The following is a 23690-nucleotide window of genomic DNA, read 5'->3' as shown; positions in this document are numbered from 1 at the left end:
CTTTGAAAGATTTTTTACAAATGTGATTTCTTATTTGTCCTGTAGTAAAGGGGTATGCTTACTGGCAATAACATATGCAGAGGGAGACCTAGATTCTGAGCTGCAGTCAGTGCAGCTTAGTGGATGGGACAAAAGAGAAAGCGTACCAATATCGCAGGCTCCAAGAAAAGCAGCATGCTCTAAAAAGGAGACTGAACTGGAAATCAGGAGGCGTAATATGAAATGTTGGCCCCATTTAAATCAATGAAGTCAGGATTTCACTCCTAAATTCTAATCCCAGCTCTGCTATTGACCTTCTTTGTGAACTCCAGCAAATCACTTAACCTCTGTCTACCTTTATACCTCTCCCACCCTTTGCCTGAATCAGGGCCATTCCAGCTGCCAGAAATAACTGCAGGGGTATCGTGGCCCCACCCCATTTATCTTGGCCATGACTCCTGTGCCAGAAGACCAACAGGAAAGGTAGTCACTATACTGACTATACCCCATCCAGATATTCATCTTACATAAAAGCAACAGCTTAAAGCTGCTAGAACTGGGATTTTGGTTCAAAGAGGCCAAAGAATTCTTTCTCCCATATAAAAACTGATCTAACTTCTAATGAGACTCTCCCAGGCATGATTTTTATTGCTATAGTTCAGTTGAGAAGATTATGAAATGGTGTAAATAGTTGCTTTAAGAGAAGTGCTGTAATCAGTTTTTCAGCTGTCTCAAAATAAAAAATCTCTTAATTCTCCAGTGCCATGTGTGCAATAAATCAAGGGTTTCCATTTTAAAATTGTAATCAACAAAATAGTTCATGATCCATTATACAAAGATCTAGGATTAAAAACTACTGGCTGAGGGATTGGATGGATCATGGGCTTGGTAATGTGATATAGAGCCTTTCACCTCTAGGTTATTGATTCAAAGACAGTCTAAACTGGTACAGCCCAAAATTGTGCATAGGCTATCAGCTATCAGATGGGAACAACAAGCACATTTCCTAGTGGTCAAATATACATATCTCATCTTGTCCTAAATTAGACTGTGCAAGCTCTCAGTAGGGTGACCAGACAGCAAGTGTGAAAAATTGGGACAGGGAGCGGAGGTAATAGGAGCCTATATAAGAAAAAGACCCAAAAATCAGGACTGTCCCTATAAAATTGAGACATCTGGTCACCCTAGCTCTCAGGACAGATGGTCCCTGTCCCTAAAGTATGACAATCTGTGTTGTATGTTTGTACAGTGCCTAGCACAATGGGGTTGAGCCCCCTAGGCACTACATCTAGGGTTTCAGTTTGCACAGGTTCATACCTGTAGATTTTTTAGTTAGAACAAACCTAAACATTCAAGGTGAAGCTCAGTCCACCTGCCAAGTTTGGTATGATTTCCATCTAATGCAGTAATACCTCCATTGATTGACTTCCCCTGACCTCAGCAGAGTGAAGGGTGAGACATTCCCTTCTGGTGTGATCTGGACTGGTGATCTGCTAGGTCACGCCAATCCTTGACTCTGGGAGCCAGACTTACACTGCTCTGCTGTGAGAACCCCCACTCCAGGCTGTTCATGCACAGTCTCTGGCATGTAAGCTACTCCTAGCTACTTGCACCCAAATGATGCTAGCCAATATCTCCAGTCCCAGACACAACCCAAGGAACCTCCGTCTTGCAAAGTCCAGTTATGCCCTCTGGACGCTGCAAGCTTATATGAGTTTGTCAATTTAACAAAGAAATTGATATGTACCAGGCTGTTATCCCAAGGGGAGTCTCTGACATGCTTCAAACCAAATGCACTGCTTCAGATAGAACAAAAACAGATGTATTAACTATAAAAATAGATTTTAAGCGATTATAAGTCAAAGCATAACAAGTCAGATTTGGTCAAATTAAATAAAAGCAAAACGCATTCAAAGCTGATCTTAATACTTTCAGTGCCCTTACAAACTTAGATGCTTCTCACCACAGGCTTGCTGGTTACTTTTCAGCCAGGCTCTCCCCTTTGATCAGCGCTTCAGTCTCTTGGTGTGGTGTCTGTATATGTAGGTGGAAGACAGAGGAAGCATGACAAATGTCTATCCCTTTTATCATGTCCTTTCTTCCCTCTTGGCTTTGCTCCCCCTCCCCTTCAGAGTCAGATGAGCATTACCTCATCGCAGTTCTAAACTGACCAAAGGAAGGTGGGGGGTGACTCACTTGAGGGTCTAACAGATCCTTTTGTTGCTGCCTAGGCCAGCATCCTTTGTTCCTGTGAGGCTGGGCTGCGTTTGTCCCATACATGCCCTGATGAGGTGTGAACTGCCTCTCTGTTCTGTTTTTGCCTGGGCTTGCTTTAAGCCACAAGGACACATTTTCAGCCTCATAACTATATACATGAAATTATAACCTGTAACATTACTATAACAACCATGCTCAGTGCATTATGGGCCTTCCAAAGACACCCGACATGACAAACTTTGCATTGGCTACCACACAATCATTTTACAAGGATGACACTGGGGGTCCGGGTTGTTCCCCTGAGGTACAGAGTGTGACAAAGGAAAGGTTCCTCAGATCACAGAAGGGATCTTGGGAAGAAGATCTGGGCTAGCACTTTTTCTTCAAGACTCTCTCCTTGATCAGGAGCTTGTCTCCTCTATTTTCTACCTCAAGAGCGTGCATGAGAGACAGTGGCTTTACATCCCATAGGCCAGATTCATCCCAGATTTGCACCTTGTGCAGTCATTTATTAATAGTGTTATTGTAGTGTGTAACTATACCCTGTGAGTGCAAAGTAGGTGTAAACTGCTATCAAATCAGAATGTTAGCAGTTCACACTCACCTTACACAGGTGTAAATGACTACACAAGCTGCCAAGCTGTGAAGAATTGGGCTCTGAGTCTTCTGAGAGACCTCAGCTGATGTTGCACTCTGAACAGAAGGGAGGTTTTTGAGTAAGAAGCAGGCCTTGGAACACTTGATAAAATTCTTTTCATTGCAGTAAGACTGAAGCAGTCATAGTGGGCTTGTCTACACCACACACCTTTTAGTGACAAGGCTTTATAGACACAGCCTTGTCACTAAAAGTCAACCTGTGTAAATGCTCTTTTTCAGCACTTTTGCTGACAAAATACTTCCAGCCCTGCGAGCCACGTTTTAGCTTTGTCGGCAGGATTGCGTTGGCAAAACTTGTCTTTCGTGGGCGGGGGGGGGAGGGGATTTTTTAAGTATCAGTGAAAGATAAAAGTTTTGTTGACAACTTTGCAGTGTAGACAAGCCTCTTGAGCTTCCCTGACCCATGCTCCTCTTTCTGCACAGAGATCTTCTGAGCTTTGATTTGCTCTGAATGCCCTTGCCGTTGACTTCTCTAATAGTTTACCAATACAGGCAAAAAGTGTCCGAGCAACACTGAAGGGTGCAGTTGTCTCCTCACTAGTTTGTCCCACTTTCTCTTCTCTGTCACCCCCCCATTGATTAGTGTTTTCTGTCCCCTCCCTCTCATGCATCTCAGAGTGGCAGACAGGAGTCAGAATGAACAGCTCCTTCCAGTGGAGCAGTTTGGAACAATGCCTTCCATTTTAACTTGAAGAAAAGATGCCATTTAACCTTGTTCTAAACCTGCTTTTAGGGTAAAAGTATCACTCTGGTGTACAGTTAAAAACAAAACTGTACAACAAAACCCCATAGTAAGACTATGTCCTTATTATTCTACATTGATCCCTCTTCCTCCTACTCTCTGGCGTCCAGCCTCATATTCCGCCCTATGGACCCAGTTTCCACTCCATTACACCATTTTTTGTTCATCACAAACTCCTCTTTCTTGCTTGGGTTTCCATTGCCACATTCCTTTAGTCTTTCCTCCCATCTCTCAAAAGCTTTACTTTCCCCACAGTTGAATTTGCCTGCATGCCCAGCTCTCTTCCTTTCCTTTCTCCAGCTCACTACCTTGTCATCTGTAGAATCTCCCAGAACCATGGATATGTTTGACTATTTTACTGCATTACTTGCTACCCCTTTTGGCCCACAGTAAATCTGCTTATATCAGCCTCTCTTCAGCAAACCATCTTCCACTTGGCATGTTCACCTCTTTAAATATCTCAGAGAGGGCTCTTTCATTACCTTAAACATTGTATAGGGTTGCAAGTTGGCACTCAAAGTCAACAATATTGTGCCAAACACACACATTGCTCAGATGCCTGACGGGAAGACCATAAAAAAAGCATCTGGGGAAATGTATGAAATATAGGAACACCTGTAAACAGGTTTTGTTTTATAGGTTACTGTGTTGCTCTGAATAACTCAATAAGAGAAGGCAACAAGGAATTTCCTTCTCTACCTCTCCCACCATTTGAAAAATTGTTGCTGAAAGCACTAAACAGAAAAGTAGCTGTGTCTTTTTCCAGCTTTTGAATGCATTTGGCCTTTTGGCTAAGATCCCAAGTAGCATTATCAGTTTAATGGGTCTTATCTTGCTCCCACTGAAGAGTTTAATGGCAGCAGCGTCTGACTCAGCCTTTCTTGTGTGGCAGTTTCCTACTCTTGAAAGGGGATGGATTTGGTGAGCTAGCAAATCTCTTCTGTGTCATGTTTTGCCAGGATTGGGTCCACTGAATTAAGGGAATTGTGGCTGGGCGGGATGGGGCGGGGAAGGGAGACGGTAACAAGGAATTTCTCCTTCAAGTGGAACAGCTGGTGAGTTCATTTGACTTTAATTAATATTTACTTCTAAAGCGGCTTCTAGCTGAGGATCTACTTGAAAGTTTTAATCCATTGCAAAGTTGGTTTTTAAATAGAGAGTAGGAGTAGAATAAAGCATCAGCAATATACACATTGTAATGAAGTGGTTAGTGTGTATGTGTACCACTGCACACTACAGAATAGAATCTGGTCTGCTCAGCTATGTGCCATAGGCCCTGTACAGCTAATAGCTACTGAAGGGTCTCCATTAGACTCAGGTAATAAGGGGGCTATGCATAAATATATGTAATCTCTCACTCACCTGGAAAGGCATTTTAATCCAAGCTGACAAGAGTAGTGTTGAGTTCTAGTTATTAATAAAGTAATATTCAAACAAACAAACTTTAGGCCTATACTCGTTTCTTGAAATATTTACAAAATAAACCATAAAGGTATTTTCTCTACTTCCATTACAGGACTATAACGGGGTGCACTCACCTCTCACATGCACCCACTGGCCAAGTGGGTATGCCTGCACACTCTCTCTCTACTTGTTTGTGGTGGGTCTTTGGCAACTCAGCCTTCTGACCAAGTCACATGCAGTCTATGTGAAAAAAGCAAAGGCCTTTTGGGATATAAGTACAAGGAAGTGTGTGTGGGGGGGTCTATTTCAGCACCCTCTGTAAGGTCCTTCAATCTGCAGCCCTATCCTGGGGCTCACTCATCAATCAGTCCAACAGGGCCTATCACACTAACGTGGTCGAAACTGTCTCTCAGCCCCTTCTGGGCTACCTTGAATTATCCCTGCTCTTTAAGCAATCCCAGCCCTGGTGTGGGGTCATATCCCCTAGGGCTCCTTCCCTGGAGAACTCTTCACCTCTCTGGTCCTTTCTGGCCCCAGCTCTTCAGCCAGGCCACTAAAAGAGTTCAGTTCCCCTTCTATAGTGCATCAAAGTCCAGGCCACTATCCCAGCGGCTGGTGTGGGGGACCCAGATCCACCCTCTACTCCAGGTCCCAGCCCATGGACCCAATAGATAGCAGCCGCCATCACGTCCCTTTAAATAAACTGTGTTGGTGCTACAATTCCCTGGGCCACTCCCCCATGGATCCAGCACATCCTTTACCCTTATCTCAGGGCCTTGTCCTTGGTAGTAACCAACCCAAAGCACCATCCACTATCCTCCAGCTCTAACAAGGAATTGAACTCATGTTAGCTTGCAGCTCTTCTTATACTAGCTTGGTGGGCCCTGATAGGCTGCTTCCCACACAACCACTCTAGGCAGCTTGTTGGATCATATTAAAGAAGTTCTGTATTAAAATCACAAATGAGTTTGATTCCCCATAGTTTAAATTCCAGGGTATTACTAATTAAGAGGTCTCTTGGTTTTTGGTACTGTTTCTCTCCCTCTGTATGTGAAACTTGCAAGCTGCTAATTGCGTTAGTACATTCTAAGACAGAGTCTGTTCTCAAAGCAATTCACAGAGAGAGACTCAAAGCAATACTCTAACAACAGACACAGCACCCAGAGACTCCCCGCCCTTTTGTTGTATTAACAACTGTGATTAAAATAGAGATAGAGGATGGATGTGGATGGATGCTTGGTGTGGATAAGAACTGAATGATCAGGGAGGTGCCAGCCTAAGAATCCAGTGTCCATCGGCTGAAGAAGGCGTCAAGTGGAAATAACCAGAGGACCCCGGAGGGCAGACTGGAATCCACCCAACAGCCTCAAGAATGGGAGAACCAAAGAACAAGATAACATCTAGCAGCACGGAGCCGTCAGGAATGTGCTATCTGCTGATTGATTCAGCAACAGCATGATGAAGCAATTCCCATAGACTGGCATAGGAAGAAATTCCTATAAAAATAGACTCTAAAAAAGTGAGAACTTTGGGGTCTGATTCTGCAAACCAACTTCCAGGAGCATCAGATGAGCATCTGACAAGGCCCTGCTCCCTCCTCATGTCCAGGCCACCTGGCCAGTGGCTTGGCATGAGCAACTCTAAGGCTGGTAACTATGATAACAACTTTGCAGAACCTGTGTGTGTGTGTGTGTGTGTATGAATGAATGACTGTGTGAATAAATATGAGATTGAATGGAATGTTATAGCTGTAATTAACTGCTTACTATGATTCTTTCTGTATTCACAATAAATGTGGTATTTTGCCTTTTTCCCTTTAATAAGATCCTGCTGGTTTTTAATTTATTGGTACAACAAGCTTGGAGGACCTCTCTACTGTCTTTTCTGGGCAAGTGTGGCAGGGCCACAAGATCTCCAGCAGGGGGCCTCAGGGCCTAGTCCACCCTGTCACAAGAACTCAAATTCCAGGTCATTAATGCCATTTAGGCGATATATTTTATACTGGGGGCTATTTGTATGTTAGTGAGCTTGGTCCCAAACCTGCAACTGAATTCACACGGGCAGCAGACCCTTGTACTCATGTGGAGCCCCACCTATACCAGTGAGCTGAAACATGCTTAAGCTCCTGAAGGTCATTAGTCTTTTCAGGAAAAACAGAAATGTACATTGGTATGTGTGTGTATAACTATAACAATCTGCAGACCAATGGGATAAGGCACATGTGTTTTATGCATCAAACACGCATAGTACCTTGCAAAGACTCTCCCAGTAACTAATAGGTAAATGGAGGCAGGGAAAGAAGTTAGTTTCAGTCCTTCATACATAATCAATATCACCCTCCTTCCCCCAACCTTTTCCAAAGCAGGCTGTAAAGGACCTAGTACAGCCCTGAAAAAGAAAACCTGGATGTCATGGAAATCTCCTGGTTTTCTTCATGTTATAAAACATGTGGCAGTTAGATTTGCAGGTCCCTTTGTCCGTGTGAAAAGGTTTTGTAGTGTGAAGTACAGAAGCTGACCTTAAATCTTTTCTCACTGGAAGCTGGAATTTTTTCCTGAATCATCTGGTTAAAAGATGTATCCCATTTATATGTAAGATCTAAGAATAGCCTGGCTCAGCAAGTCATTTAGTGAGACATTTGGTTACTGTAGAGAAGCAGGATGTCGTCCCCTCCCCCCAACCATCCACACTTCATTGTACACTTTTTTCCCTGGTCATCTTGTGAGTGGATTTCTGAGTCTAGGTTTCCATGTGGGAAAGGGTTCAGTGTAGTAACTATATAAAATCCTCTTGTTGCAGGCACATTTACCTTCCACAGCATTATCAAAACTACTCTTACAATGACCTTGCAAGACGTCACACTACTCCAGACATATCAAAGGATTCTTTGCTGCCATACTCTGAGGATATGATATAAATGTAGGGCCCTACCAAATTCATGGCCATGAAAAACGTGTCACGGGCTGTGAAATCTCGTCTTTTGTGTGCTTTTAGCCTATACCATACGGATTTCATGGGGGAGGCCAGCGGTTCTCAAATTGGGTGACCTGACCCAAAAAGAAGTTGCAGGGGGGGTCACAAGGTTATTTTAGGGGAGTTGCAGTATTGCCACCCTTACTTCTATGTTGCCTTCAGAACGGGGTGGCCAGAGAGCGGCAGCAGTGCAGAAGGAAGGGTGGCAATACTATACCAGGCCACCCTTACTTCTGAGCTGCTGCCTGAAGACCTGGGTGACCAGAGAGTGGTGGCTGCTGATTGAGGGCCCAGCTCTGCAGGCAGCAGTGCAGACGTAAGGGTGGCCATGCCACACCACGCCATCCTTACTTCTGCGCTGCTGCTGCTGCTGGTGGTGGTGGCGGCTCTGCCTTCATAGCTGGGCTCCCGGCCAGCAGCTGCCGCTCTCCAGCTGCCCAGCTCTGAAGGCAGCGCCGCCGCCAGCAGCAACGCAGAGCTAAGGGTAGCCGTACCGCAAACCCTCTCTACAACAGCCTTGCGAGCCCGCCCCCACACAGCTCCTGTTTGGGTCAGGACCCCTACTGTTACATCACCATGCAATTTCAGATTTAAATAGCTGAAATCATGAAATTTATGATTTTTAAAAGCCTATGGCCGTGAAATTGACCAAAATGGACTGTGAATTTGGTAGGGCCCTACATATAACACAGAAAGTTGCTACAATGGTTTTTGAATATTCTGTGACTCTATAGCTCATTCACAGTCCTTGATAGTTGCTTCATGCTTCTATGGCTATGCCGCCCCCAGGCATAGCATTGCTTTTCCTGTTTCCAGAAGGAAAAAAACCCAGTGGGTATCAATACACAGGGAGAAGGGAAATAGAGACACATTTTTCCCCATTTATCTCCAGTTTATAGACGGGCAAGCTAGAATAAAGAGACATTAAGTGATAACACAGCTAGGCAAGGGCAGAGGAGAGAATACATATCAGTAATCTTGGCTCCCTAGCTCCTTCTTTAATCATGAGAAAACTCTCTGGGCTTAATCACTGGCCTCGCTAGGGTTGCTTTGGGCTGGTCCTGTGGCACAATGTAGATGTAAACTCATCGGAAAGCGCTACTTGAGGAAGCCTCCCAAGCGCACAGGGCTAGTGCAGCTAGCTGCTCCTGTGCTCCCCATGTGGAGGGCAAAGTGGCTCAGCCAAACTGCTGTTGCATGTGGCTGATCCCCAGCTGCTGGCATGACAGCTAAGTGCCACAGGTAGTCAGATGCTGAGGACTGGGCCAACTCAATTTCCTTGGGATTAAGGAAAAGCAAAGGTGCCTTAAAACTACAAGAGCACAACTCAGCCATACCAGAGAATCTGGCCCTCCTGCTTCAGAAACCATTGACAAGCAATACTGCCTCAGAGGGCTTGCGGTGAAGGGGTTAAACCAGTCTCAAAGGAAAACACACACTGTAGGTTTGCACTAATCCCCTCCCTAAAGTTGTACTTTCGCCATGAAACAAGACTGTGTCAGATTTTTATCAGATGCCTGTCCCTGTACTGCCTTTGTTAACAAGGGCTGGTTTTAGAGCATCACGTGAGACTGCTAGAGAGGGCAGTGCCCCATGTAGGGGCAGAGATTAGAGCATTTGTATCAGCCTTTCCCTGCTACTTGCATTTTAGTGACACACATAACCTCTAGTCCAGCACGTTGCTAGTGCCAGTTCTGATTACACACTTATGCCTCTGCTCTGGTCATTTTTTCTAAAGAAACAGAGAGGTGTGGTCTGGTAGCCTGAGCACAGATATAAGCAGCAGGAACGCTTAAATTACTCCCATCGCTAATGCGTTCCGGCACTTTGGTAAGGTTGGCACGGGCCCAATACCCTTAGGTGCTGCATGGTGCGCAGCAGCTGCAGCGCCCGTTAAGGTCAGTGGGAGCTGCGGATATTCAGTGCCTCATGGGAAGCACTCAGCACAGGCCAGGGTTGGGTCCCTAACCTGTCTAGGGAATCCCATAATAAAAGCCTTCCATAGGACGTCGCTACACACGTTTGTGTTTTTGTTTTTTGATAAGTGCAGGTTCTTAATGGCAACAGACAGCAAATCCCTATTGGGAAACCAAAAAACCATTTGTGCTTAGAGCAGCTTTTATAAGTTGGTCAAAACATAGTAGCCACAACATAATTACATGAGGGTGTTTAATGGCTAATCATTAGCATGCCGTGCAAACTGGTTCAGTATTTGATTGAGGGTGGGGAATGAAGCAGGGAGGAACATACTGGCACTTATAGGCTACAACCCAACTTCTAGGAGGCCGCACTATGTGTATTCCTAAGTAGTAACTCAAGCTCAGGTGTGTCCAATACAATTTATTAATAGAGAGGTTTTAAATAACAGAACTCTAAGGGACAAATTATGCAAAGCATGTTCAGACGGGGATGAGGTGGGGAGGGGAACATGGAGTGAACCTGCCTGTTCTCTTCCCAGTGCAGTGGGGCTCTGGAGAACATAGAAGCGAGGGTGGTGGGAAATAATGTGTCTGGGTGGCAGGAGGGTGGGCTCAGTGGATGATTGTCACTAAAAAGCTCATCAGTCTGTTACACAGAGTCTTCCCTGGAAGTAGCGTGGGCTGCGGGGATGGGATGGGGAGAAACTAGGAGTCCTAATGGCTCAGAGTTAAACTCTGGCAAGTAAAACTGGCACTTTTGCAAGTCCTTGGAGACCGCAAACCAGAAGTGTGTCCTCCTTATTGACTTCCTTTTACCGACAGTCCCTCACCTTGTGGACATTCCCAGTGAAGCTGTGAAATTAGCTAGAGCATGGTAGATTGAACTGGAGAGTGTTAGGAGTGTGATTTTAATTCTCTTGCCCTATAAAAATATTTTCCTTTTAACCCCTTTCAATCACCATTGTACACTTTCTCTGAAAAGTCAACCTGAACAATGATAGCTGTTCCATCCTTTCCAGACCTGAACAACTAAATGGTGTGGGGTGATTTTTTCAGAGATGTGCTGTACCTGTACCAGAGGTTTAGCATTTTTAAATGCTTAGATTGCACAACTGGGTGTCAGATAGCTGGATTCTGGCCTGACTCAGCCATTGACTTGTGGTATGATTATGAGCAAGGCACTTAACTTTCCAATGTCTCTCTTTACCCACCTAGCAAGTAAAAATAACAACACGCCCCCCATTGACTTTTTTGGACAAAAGGTGCTCAGTAAATGCAAACAGTCATTATTAGGACACCTTATTTATACAGACTACTCCATGACTGCATTTAGCTCCCTGCTTACACTGTGCAGAGGCTGAGAGTTGTAATTTTACAGGTCTCTAATCAGAGTTTACTAGGAAAATTATTTAGAAAAGAACAGTAAATCTCATGCTATTGGGTCCCTGTTCAGAGCAGAGGGAAGCAAAACAGAGCAGAAAATCCCCCCAGTTATGGAAGGGAGAGCAGTGTGTGTGTGGGTGGGATAGTCACTCACTATGAGCCAGGGGGATTCCCTCTGCAAGAGAGATGTGCTGTTGGGACTTCAGCAGGGCAGTGGTGGGGAAAGACTGGCTCACTGTGGCACTATTACTCCTGCCTCTCCAAACACTCCAGAATTACACAACCTGAATATAACAGCCCTGACTCAGCATAGGGCTACACTGCCCAGAAAAAAAAAAAAGTGTGTTCTTAACTCAGGCTAGCTAATGCAGATAAGATCGCAGGGAAGAGCCATCAACCTGGCTTTTAACGGAGGTTAGCAGCAAACGTTAAACCGTATAGAGGAGCCTGGGGTTGACCATGAGCTGCTAACCAAAGTTACCATGTCTCCCCTTCTACTTTAACCCAAGTTAGCTGATGCAAGTTAGCTCACCTGAGTTAAGAACACACGTTTTTGCAATGTAGACACTCCCCTGGCAGAAGAATTGCTGGCAGCTACCACACTGTGGTGCCATGGAGTCAGGATGCGGTATGGCGCCCCGTGTTATTGACTGATGTCCTAAGTTCTCAGCTATTTGCACATTTTAGTTCCATCAATCTCTTGAGCCGTTCCATAGGTGTGCATGGGAACTCCACTCCCCAACAGAAGAATATTGAATGAAATTCCAAGAGTGGGAACTCAGAGTTTCCTGTATGTGAGTTTAGTTGATGGAGTGGGCAACTTGGCCCGTTTAATCTGTAGCAAAACTCGCAGTGAGTCAGGGCTGGCAGAATGATGCAGTTATGCCTCAGGCAACCAGCAATAAACGACTCAGAAGTCATGCTGTTTGCAGTGTTGTAGCCATGTTGGTCTCAGGCTATTAGAGACACAGGGTGGATGAGGTAATATCTTTTTTGGACCAACTTCTACTGGTGAAAGAGACAATCTTTTGGGCCACACTGAGCTCTTCTTCAGGTCTCAGAAGTCATGCTGTCACTCACTGAGCTGCTATGGTAGGGAGTGGCAAGTACTGGTTTCTTAGTCTGATTTTTACATTTGAGTAACACGCCTCTGTGAAGAGCCTCCATGTTGTCTTGTGACAAAATTCCTACAGTAAGACACAGAAAAGCATTGTTCCTATTGGACATCATTCTTTGAGACTGCAGAATTTATGGCACAGTTAATTATTAATTTGGCTGGCATCTGTAAAGTAGAAGGGAGTTCTTGTGCTTTTAGGCCATGTGCTCAGTGTGTAAATCTCTTGTACAGCTGCCATACTCATATTCCTGCAGCTATGTTGTCACCTCTTGTAATTTTTCTGCTAATAAGAAAATTTAAACTAGCCAGGAATCCTAAATTTGAAGACTAGTTGTTTATTTCAAATATACTCCAGAGAAATAATAATGCAGTTCGGCTCTGAATTTAATTTAAACAGGAACAGGCAAAACGAATCTCTGTGGAGGGCATTTGACAATAATAAAATATTTCTCCCAGCGGGTGAGCTGGTAGCAATTGTATTGTTGCCATCAAAGCTCACGTTTCAGCAGGTCATTACCATCATAACAAGCCCTTGGACCAACTGGCATGGACATGCAACATTGAGCTCCTGATGGGCACATTATTTCAGACCTTTAACTTCATGGAGAACAAGACAAATACTCCTGGGAAAGGAGGATTATATTTTGAAATGCCCTTCTTTTCTGTTCTGCTTAATAATACGATGCTGTGTGTAATCAATCTACCGCTACTTGCTTTTTTATATTAACATTGTAAGAAACTAGGCTTCAGAATTTGAATGCTAGGAAAGAATGGGCAGAAATCTTAACAAAGACAACTATTAGCATGACCAAGATATATCAATCCACCTATAAACACTTTCAATGCTTGTTAATAAAATTTTTAAAAAGGCAAACAAATCTACCAATGTCATTTTCTACATTTACATTTCTGTAGCAAATGAGAGGAGAAAGTTTGTAGACTATGTTAGAAGAGAGGTATTCTGGACACATAAAATCAACATCGTATCAGACAGTAAAAAACACACGCTATGTGATGTAGCTACTGCAGCCAGACTATATAATAATGATATAGTAATTAACAAAGAGCCATGTGAAATCAAAGAGAACTACAATCCAGTAGAGAGACCTAATGCAAAGTAAAGGAAAGATGCAAGTGAAAATGCCGATAAGGAAAATAAACAGGGGTAATCAAAAATTGATTTAGAATTCAGAGAACAGATTAAAATTGTGCCATTCTTGAGTTTAGTTTGAAGAGCCAACACAGGTTAAGTAAAAAAATTAAGGAGTGGTTTGATATTTTGCAGCAAAAGCCTGTAAAAAAATATCTTATATGGGGCATTACCAGAAGAGACAGCTGGGTAGCACCTAAAAAGAAGATTGATGCATCATGTATTTTTGTCCCTATCTAGACAATATTTCCTTATGTTTGTTATCTTTAGGAATCCATTGTTTTCCTACATCTATCTAATCTGGACGAGTATTTCCTTAACAATAGCACCACATACTAAGCAAAGCATATACACAAGTGCATGTATAATGTAACTATTGATTGATACATGATTTCCACAGCATTTCTTTTTCTACAGAAGGATCATCTAGAGAGAATATAGGCTACTTATTTGGTGGTGTTCCATATCACCTTTACTGTGAGTCTATGAGATCATAAAAAGCTAAGTAGAAGCAGGCTAGTACTTGGAGGGGAATCTCCCAAGGGAAACCAAGATGCTGCGAGAAATAGAGTGTCGTTCAGTCGTGTACTCAATTACTGGCATTTTTTTCTCCAGAATCAGTACTGAACCCTTTGCATTTTAGCAGTGGAGACTGTGCTGGTGGAGATAACACCTGTTGGATGAGATTTAAAAAACCAAGATCCTGACCACTTTTCCTCTGAAAAGTTCCAGGGGCTATGTTCACAGCTGAGTTGTTAATATGTCTTGGCCAATTTCCCCATGGGTACTTACAAAAATATTTCTGCCTGCTTACGTATTTCAATTGGATAGCTGTCCACTTCCTCAACTAAACTGCTGTGTAATGTTGTTGTTTGCTGTTAAATGTTTGCCATGGTGCACCCCAGAAGTGGCTGCATTTCAGTTGTGTGAAATGGTCTCTGCAAGGTATAGTCCCCATTTCTCCCCTTCCCGGGAAAGTGTGAGGCTCGATCAATGCTTGTGAAGTGTTCTGAGATCCTTAGCTGAAAGGTGGTATAGAAGTGCTAATTATGATTATAATTGTATGTGGAAATGTTCACAGTCAAACATTTCACGCCAATGACTCGATACAATTACATTTTGTTCAAATCTGGAGCATCTGCAAGTCTGAGTGGCATGTTGTTTACATATGGCAAATTACAGTTCACTTTGATTTTGTTAGCGTGATATTTTATAAACAATGCTGCTCTCCATTTTAGGCTGTGATGATGCATTATACTCCTGAAGTGTGCAATAACTCAAAAATCAAATAATAAAAGCCAAGCCAGGACAAGTTTTATATACTGTCACCCTTAAAAATATTTTGATTTCTTTCTGTCATTCCTTTATTCAAGGAGAAATTTCCTAGAATTGTTAAAATGTAGAAGGTACCATTTCCCCCTTCCCGTGTCTTTCAATGGCACATTACTTCTTAAAAGATTGCACAATACAAAAATACCAAGAGCTGTCCTGATAGCTTCTCTTAATGGCTAAAACAATTCTTGTCCCTGAATACCATTCAGTTTAGTAGCCTTTGTGTCATCAGCCAAAGTCTCCAGAGAATGGCCAGCACTGAAGGTGAGAAATATGTTGGGCACATACAATGACAAAATGCTATCAAGAAGATAGGCTAAAAAGCAAGAAAAGCACACATTAGCACTTCTGAGATGGCTCCAGAAGGGTCCACAGGAAACACAGGTTGACCCCGTGCAATAAGGGCTATAACCTTTCAGACTGTGAGAGGCTGAGAGGCTGTTTACCGTCAGTTTTAAACCAAGCCGTTTAACCCCTTTGGATCTTGAAGACTTATCAGAGCTCTTCATTAACACCAATCTATATTATTGCTCCCATGACTATTTACTTCCATTCATAAAAGCTGGTTCAAATAATATATTTTTTAAACAAACAAACAAACAAACAAACAAACAAACCCAGAACATGTAAAAGGAGTCCCCTCCATAGGAAATGAATGATGAATTTAGTTGTTGATGGAGAAATCAAATAATTACTTCTAGATGGTATTAATATGATCTTAAAATAGTGGGAAAGTTTTCTTTTATGACATTGACAGAGAGGCAATGATTTTGAGTAATGCAGGTTGATGGGGAGATGCTTTAAGATTAAATAAGTGCTATATAAAGGCTTGTCAGAATGAATTCTAATGTGCTATGAGACATTTTGCATATTTAAGAGTATGCAAAATGTCTTGTACCACACTGGAATTCATTTTGACAAGGCTTTATATAGCATTTATTTATGCTTGTACTCTACTTTAAGGGAAAAGGGATAATGCTTGCTACTCTTTGAATGGAAGTAACAAAAGGTAATGCTTATTGATTTGTTTCCCTCTTATAACAAAAACGAAAAACAAAAAAACAACACAAAAAATAAAATAAAAGCAATCAAAAGTGGAAGCTTGTTTAATATTGCTCTACCATCATCCTGAAAGGCATAATAATTTGAGTTACACATCTGAACTGATTGGAGTTACAGAATCATATCTCCTTTTTGCATTTAACAATATATACAATATAAAATAAATACATTTACACAAATGGACATTGGTTGGAGCACACGGTATGATACACATCACAAAAATATACAGTTGATTGCTTTACAGATGTGAAGCCCATCTACAGCTATAGACATGGTTATTTTACTACTGGCTATTATGCAACTCCTGGATTATTATAAGCAGTTTAATTTTTTTTCTCCTTTTGCGATCTTTGCACGATAAGATTGCCATAAAATGTTTTCCTAGGCAGGTAAACAGAGACGCTTAAATAATTAAAATACAATCACCAACACCCATTTTCTCTTCTATAAGAAAAATAGCAGTTTTAATTTTTTATATCTTTTTTATGTTATCATTTAAATGCAAAATAGTGGAATAAATACAACAATCTGATCTGATTGAAACAAATGTGTAACTTCTGGGAGTCACACAATCATATTGCTTTAAATAAGAAAAAATTAAAAAAAAAATGAAGCAAAACATAGAAATTAAATCATTATGGCTAAAACAGACACCTTTTGAAATTTTCCCAACACTTCACATTAAGTAAGTGGTCTTGAAAGAACTCTCCTCCAGCTAGGTTTAGGATGAACATTATTATAAAGCCTGTGCAGTTCTTTTAGCCATATTTCGGTTAAAGTTTTTACAGTCTTGAGATACTTGTTCTTTTGCAGCTCTAAAAAATGACTAAAAATGAAAACTCATGTTTGCACCGTGTGCCTTTAACACATCTCCATTTTTTGTGTGTTTTGTATTTTTAGTTGATTGGCTTTTGACCCTGAAGCCCAAGTTCTTTAATGTGATACAGCAAAAACAATATTTATATTATATATTTATATATATATATATACTGTAATTGAACAGTAGTAACTTAAACCCTGCACAAACTATCTGGAAAATAAACTTTTTTTATTTTTGCACTCTTACATATATAAATAATCTTATAGAATCAGCACCTTTTTTCCCAGGAGTTGTGGGTTTTTTTGTTTTTTTTTTGTTTTGTTTTTTTTTGTCATTTTTAAAAGGGATGTGCCAATTTCTGAACTCCTATCACAGCTATAAATTTCAAGTTATTGACCATCTGAATGAATTGCTAATGATGATTTATCTAGAATCACACTACAGTCACTTCTCTACTGAGAAAACACAATCTACAATATAGTCCCATATAGCTAATGATAGATACACAGTATTTTCTAGCACAAGGCTGATGCACCGTCAGCCTACTGTATTCGTTTAAAGCACACAAAGTAGCAATAGTTTTGGAAACTTGTCCGCACCAAAAAAGTTTTGCAACAACACAGAGAGAGTTAATACAACATCTGAGAGATGATTGAATAAAAGCTATATTTACAGCATTTAAAAATTAGACTTATCTATAATCTTGAAATATTCAAAGTTTTATTTCTAAGCTATACATTGGTATTCTATAATAAACTATTACAGAAATTATCCCTTGCTTTGAAAATATTATGATTTCAATGTGTATCTGTTCATAATGAGTACTTGTTTGGAGTTTCGATCTCTTAATTATTACTAGGAAGAACCTTATTACCAGTAAGGAATAGAATATAGTACTGTAATCTCCTGAGGAATTGTACATCCAATATTGTCTCTAATTCTACCCTGTGTCTATAAGCACACACCACAAGAATCCAAACACCACAAGAAGAACAAGACAACAGTCTTTGAATGCAACATAAAAATTCAGAAAAGCACAGCAAACATGAAACACTGAAAAGCTGAACTACATTTCTTTTGTTTGTTAGGATTACAATTTTAATTACATCTGTGTACATAGAATAAGGATGTTCACATAGTACAGGGAGCAGCTACTAACACTGGTACATTGGGATAGCATTGGACGGAGGTTATTGTTTGTTGGTTATTTAGCGACTGTAGTTTTCTGGGGGCATCTAACTGGCTTATACATTAGATTACACCTCTTAACAGTCTTGGAACTGACTGACTTTCATGCTGTGACAATACTGGTTGAAAAGCACATATATTGATTTAGCTACTTGTTAAAAATTGCAATTTACAAAATAAAGTCTAAATTAATAAAGTGTAGAAGTGTTAAATTCTTGAATTTGGTCAGAAGTCTACTACTCTGATTTCTTAATTTTGCAGACATTGGCATTTGCCTTATTGCCTCTAAGCTAGTATTGGTTCACAGGTCTTTGTGTGAGAACTTTATAATTTTGCAAGTAACAGGCAGTATCTCACTCATTTACAACTGAATCAGTTAGAAATCACATAGCAACTGTACACTTGTACAGTCACACTTTCTTACCATCTTCAGAGATTTGTACTTGACATTAGACTACTCAGATATACTGTAGGTGTAATCTAATCCTTTGTGTCAGTGAACATTTAGTTAGAAACTGGAGCTCATGTTAAGAAACTGGATGTTTTGGACCAGACTGGCACACAACATAAATTGCATCCGTGATAATATGCACCTTCCCTTCAACTATTGCTTTAGTAAGATAAATTCCCACATTAATAAATGGCTGAAAAGTGGTAAAGCTGGTACAAAAAAATCTCCATTAGTAAGAAGAAACAAAACATTTAAAAAAATCTTCCTTCAGGATTCATTTGTCCTTCATTATTGTTCATCATTGTTCAAGCCAGCACAAAAATGCAGTATTTTTCTCTCTCTCTCTTTAGTATTGCATGAATGAATAAAGCTTAAACTATTCCCTGAAAAAGTTACATTGTAGCTAACCTAAGAAATATCTGGAAGACTTGAAAAAACAATTAAGGAATCAAATGGCTGTAACTGATCTAGATGGAAAATGCAATGATAAGAAGCAGCCGATGCATCGTTGCTTAGTTGTCTAATTAGAGACTGCTCCTATGAAATCTAATACTGCATTCAGTCAGTTCATCATGTTGTACTGTACTGCAAGGTATGATGGTTCTTTCTTTGATTCCTTTGTCACGGGGGACATTATAGTTCATAATAAGTTCACTGGCATCCATATTATGGATTTCCATCCTTTGGCAGGCCTGGCTTCCATCTCTCTTCAATTAGAGACCTCTTTTAAAAAGTTCAGCAGCAAAGGGGGAAAAAAAGGAAAAGGAAGAAATAAAAGAACAGAAAAGGAACACAGAGAAAAGGGAAAAGGAAAACTGCATCAGATAGACACAGAAGAAAGAGTTGAAAGCTGCTTCACAGTCTTGCTGCTAAATATCAGTGCAGTCATTTTTTTCCTTAATCAAACACTAAGTTTCTTTGCCATTAGTATCCTGTTTATTTTCCCTTTTTTTCAATGAGCATGATGGGAAGGCCCATGATGCTTTAGTCAGACCTTGGCCTCCAGCATTTCCAAAAAAAGTTTGTGCATGGGGACTTTGCCTTCCAGTTTGATGTTGTAGAAATGCTGCACGGCCTTCGTGGAGGTTTGCCTCAGAAGTGGAAGAGTCATCAGCATCTTGCCAGCTCGGCGTGGGTCTTCCATATGCTGCCCAGCCTCATAATCCTGCAGAGCCTCATGTAAGACATCTTGAAGTTTCTGAACTGCTTCAACATCTTCTATGTGCATTGAGTCTGCAAAACAAAGGAGCAACATCAGTTTTCAGTTCAGGGTGCCAGACTGTTGAATTATAGTGTAACTCCTCTAGACTGTAACTTGCACTGGAGTAAGTAACAGTACCATAATTATTGATGGATTTGCGTGGATTTACATAGTATTTTCCATATTGTTTTAGGGATAAGCTAGATAATTACCCACTTATTTCTATATTGACCTTCAGGGAAATATTTGGGTCTCCTTCTGTAATTATACACATGTAATTGCCATCTGTAAAAGTGCTAAGTTTATGTATATCAAAAAAAGTTAAAAACTATCTATGCAACTACATAAATAATTTCATATAGTCATTTTCTAGCTACACAGACATAATAGTAATGAAAAGGCAGAGCCCCTCTCAGTCACAGCCCGTATTGCTAGGTCTGCAAGAATGGTTCCCTTCAAAAAGCATGGCACCAACCCATGGCAATCTCCATGGTTACAGACTGAGATGCCATTGATCAGAAAAACAGAGCTATTGGGCTTTCACACTGGCTGACACAAGGAAGATGTGTGTGTCCATGTGACTTCTTTCTTTCCTCCCTCATGGGCTAGCAAGGAAATTTCCCTCCCAGCCAGTCATCCTTACATAGATTCTAATGAAGTGGTTCTCAAACTGTGGTCTGCAGAGCACATATGGGTGGCATTTGGAGTTGTCTCTGCCTCGTAACACTTACATATCCTGCTAGATGTAGCCTGCCCAGAAAGTTTGGATCCTATAAAGTTACTTCTGCCAATTAATCTTTTTAAAAAATCAACAAAAAAACCAAATGCCTCTCTGCATCTTGCCTGGTTACTCTATATCTGTCTTTGCCAGCTGTTATCAGATTTGAATAGGAGACCTAACCATAACACAGAGGAGGAACCAAACTGAACTGCCAAGTGACCTGGAAAGATTTGAGCAGTGGAAGCTGCAGGCAACAAAGGGAGATTCAGTCCAAACAAATGTAAAGCCCCAAACAGCACAGATACAAAACAAGGAGATGTAATCAAGAAGCCAAATCATTGCAACAAAATGGGTGTCTTTTAAATTTATAGTCCTAATCCTATGACTATTTCCTTTAACTATAAATACCGCAGGAAATGTCAGAGATAAATAATGGGAGCTTTGGGGGGGAAGGTGGTCCATGAAAGAGGTGGTTCAGAGTGGGTAAAGGTGAGAGAACCTGATACGTTATCCTGAGGGCAATGATGGGGATTGGGTACAACATTTGCAATTGATTATCCTTCCCTAGAAGTCAGAGTCATTCTCCTAAATTGCCTGGATATTGTTTCTGAGATGAAATTTGTTACATAATAATAATAAAATAATAATTTCCTGTTCTTTTTGTCTGTGTTAGCTCTTAGTTGCTTTCTTATATCTTCTAATAGGATTGAAACTTAAGGCAACTCAATACTTAGCACAGGGACCCAATAGCCACTTGTTCTCAGCAGCTGGGAGATGAAGGGGGGAAGAAATATTTTTTCTTCTGTAACATGTATCAACATACCATCACCAGAGGACTGATAGGGGGTGTCCCAGATCAATCTCCCAACTCTCTGAGGTAGAATGAGTGGCGTTGCCAGGGCTTCTAACCAGAAGTATGGTAGGCATTAGTGTGCAAGCATTCTTTGATTTTGTGGGGAGACCAGCTGGATCTCCAGGACAGTTGTCAAAGGAAGTGTGGTGAAAGGAAGAGTAGCCATCGGCACTCCCCTCCAGTTACCAACACAAAGATGGGCACACCATCTTAAAAGAGCCTGATAAAATACCACAGCCTTATATAGTATTTATCATGGGGGTTAACTCAATCAAATTGTGGCCTTGTTGCTTATTCAGTTAGCGAATGAACCACATGTAACATTACTGCAGATGGGTGCACACTCAAGGAGATCAGTGATGTTGTGCAAGCTTACAGTAGGGTTGATTGTGGGGTAGTGATTCCACGGCATCATAAGAGCATTTCCTCAAGCAGGAAGGGGGGGACAGATAGCTCAGTGGTTTGAGCATTGGCCTGCTAAACTCAGGGTTGTGAGTTCAATCCTTAAGGGGGCCATTTGGGATCTGGGGCATAAATTGGGGATTGGTCCTGCTTTGAGCAGGGGGTTGGACTGGATGACATCCTGAGGTCCTTTCCAACCCTGATATTCTATGATTAAATCTAAAACCCACTTTCATACCATTGTAGCTCTGATTTTAATTTTTGACTATTTAGCGAAACTCTTTTTTCAGATGGAATGATGACTAAGTGAAACTTCTTCCAGTAGCCAAAATACACTTATATCATTACTTCTTCTGTTATATTAAGCAGTATCACATACCTGATGGCTGATACAGCACCTGATTTGTCAGTTTTATCCTACAGAAGATAACAGTCTATCAGGCTGTGTGCCATGAGTTTAATTTTTGCAACTCTTAGCTATCAAAGTAATTTTTGTTGAAGCATGTGGCTCCATTAACTTTAACTGGATTATTTTTTTGAGTAAAGGTTACTCAAGTGAGTAACAATTACAGGATTAGGCCTAGGAACCTGAACTACGATCCTAGAGATAAAATACATATTTCCGACTAATTCATGTTTTCTCAGATAATTTCAGCATGTGGGAAATACACCTCTTACTAAAAAAGACAATGTGAAAAAAACACTACGCACACAGGTATATAAGAGGTTAACAAAGAAAGGTTCATGTTCCATCTTGAAAAAAAGCTGCAAACTGCAAAAAAAAAGTTACAGCTCTTGCTCTGAAACAGACAATTATAGACAAGTTTGGATCATTTAACACATTTTACTGGTTCTGATGACAGTTTACGTGTTAGTGACACATAATGGAATCCTATGGGGGTTTTACATGTTTAATAATTCTAGGTCTCAGAGAATACATGCCCTAAGAAGCATGCAGTTAGATATGCTACGCACACACCGCTGAGATTAGATACCGTGCACCAAGGTGGTCAGGTCTAAAAAAATAAAAAGGGAAAAACAAAAACGAAGTATATAAAGAAGGGGGTAAGGATTAAAACATTTAAAAAGGAAAATCAGTAAAATTTCAGCACAGTTCCCATCATCCAAATCTGCCCTTTTTGCTACTTTTGTAACAACTTCAACTTTCACCTCTTTAGTATTAGTATAGAACTAATTAGTTAATTCTATTTACCTGTGACAATGAAAGGTAAATCCCGGAGTATAGAATATAACACAAACACACACACAGGTTCTGATCTTAATTATACCGGTGTAAACACGGAGTACTCTACTGACACGGAGTATTCTACTGAATTCAACATTCATAAACAAACACTTCTTGACCATCCACTGGACTCTATTTAAAGTGATTTCTTTGCAAACATTTACACTGCATTTCAACAGCCAGATTCTCTGCTGTGCCAAGTTTCTAATTACAGATCCCTGATTCTCTGGCTGGGCTTAGGCTATTCCTAATGGAATTTTAGAGCAATGTGGGGGCTGCTCTAAATTCTGCTGGCTAATAACAGTCCCCAAGGAACTGTCCGTCAATCACGGATTGCTAAATCACAGTGTGTGCAGACTATGCCCCACCATGCCCTCACTAGGGCTATGCTTAGAAGCTGGTGTAGGAGCTGGGTATTCTGGCTGTGTGCCAGCTGAGAGCTCTTCCATGTCAGAGAAATTCAGCTTGCCAAATCTGTCTGTTCTCCAGCCTCTCTGTGCCATTAGAGGAGCAAAAGGAGGCCATAACATTCTAGAAATTGCCACTAAATGTTTGCCAATTTCTACCCTCTGCAAAATTGTCCAGATTATTCCTAACTGGGTAGATTTTTGTTTTATGCAGCAGATGTGAAGTTTGAATTTTCAAAGGGATGTGTGGCAGTCTGCATAGATATATAGATTTGGAATATTTTCCTCAGAGGAGTGGAAGACTTTCATTGAAATCAGTGGTGATCCTGCAGATCTGTAACAGTGTAGCTCAGATTAAATTCTGGCCATATGACTTTACGAATGCTTGCTGCCTGTACATTTTTTCCCTCACACTGAATTTGATTATGAGAAGGAAAAAAAAACACAGACAGAAAAAATGAAGGTG

At 41.0% G+C, this 23690-nt stretch overlaps 1 protein-coding gene across 7 annotated transcripts in view; it reads right to left on the bottom strand.

The window, feature by feature from the left end:
• Nucleotides 1–16291: 16291 nt before the first annotated feature.
• ESRRG (estrogen related receptor gamma) overlaps nt 16292–23690 on the bottom strand; it is a 476445-nt gene continuing 469046 nt past the window's right edge. For all 7 annotated transcript variants that reach the window (XM_074949251.1, XM_074949253.1, XM_074949252.1 and 4 more), the window contains one exon: nt 16292–19627. In XM_074949251.1, coding sequence (XP_074805352.1) covers nt 19383–19627 — 245 coding nt within the window. In that variant the 3' untranslated portion in view covers nt 16292–19382. The remainder of the gene's footprint in view (nt 19628–23690) is intronic.

This window comes from Natator depressus, chromosome 3 (genome assembly GCF_965152275.1).
Source record: "Natator depressus isolate rNatDep1 chromosome 3, rNatDep2.hap1, whole genome shotgun sequence".
In the NCBI taxonomy this organism is placed as follows: domain Eukaryota; kingdom Metazoa; phylum Chordata; order Testudines; family Cheloniidae; genus Natator; species Natator depressus.
The sequence above is the reverse complement of the archived record's forward strand: the minus strand, read 5'-3'. Positions and strand labels throughout refer to the sequence as shown.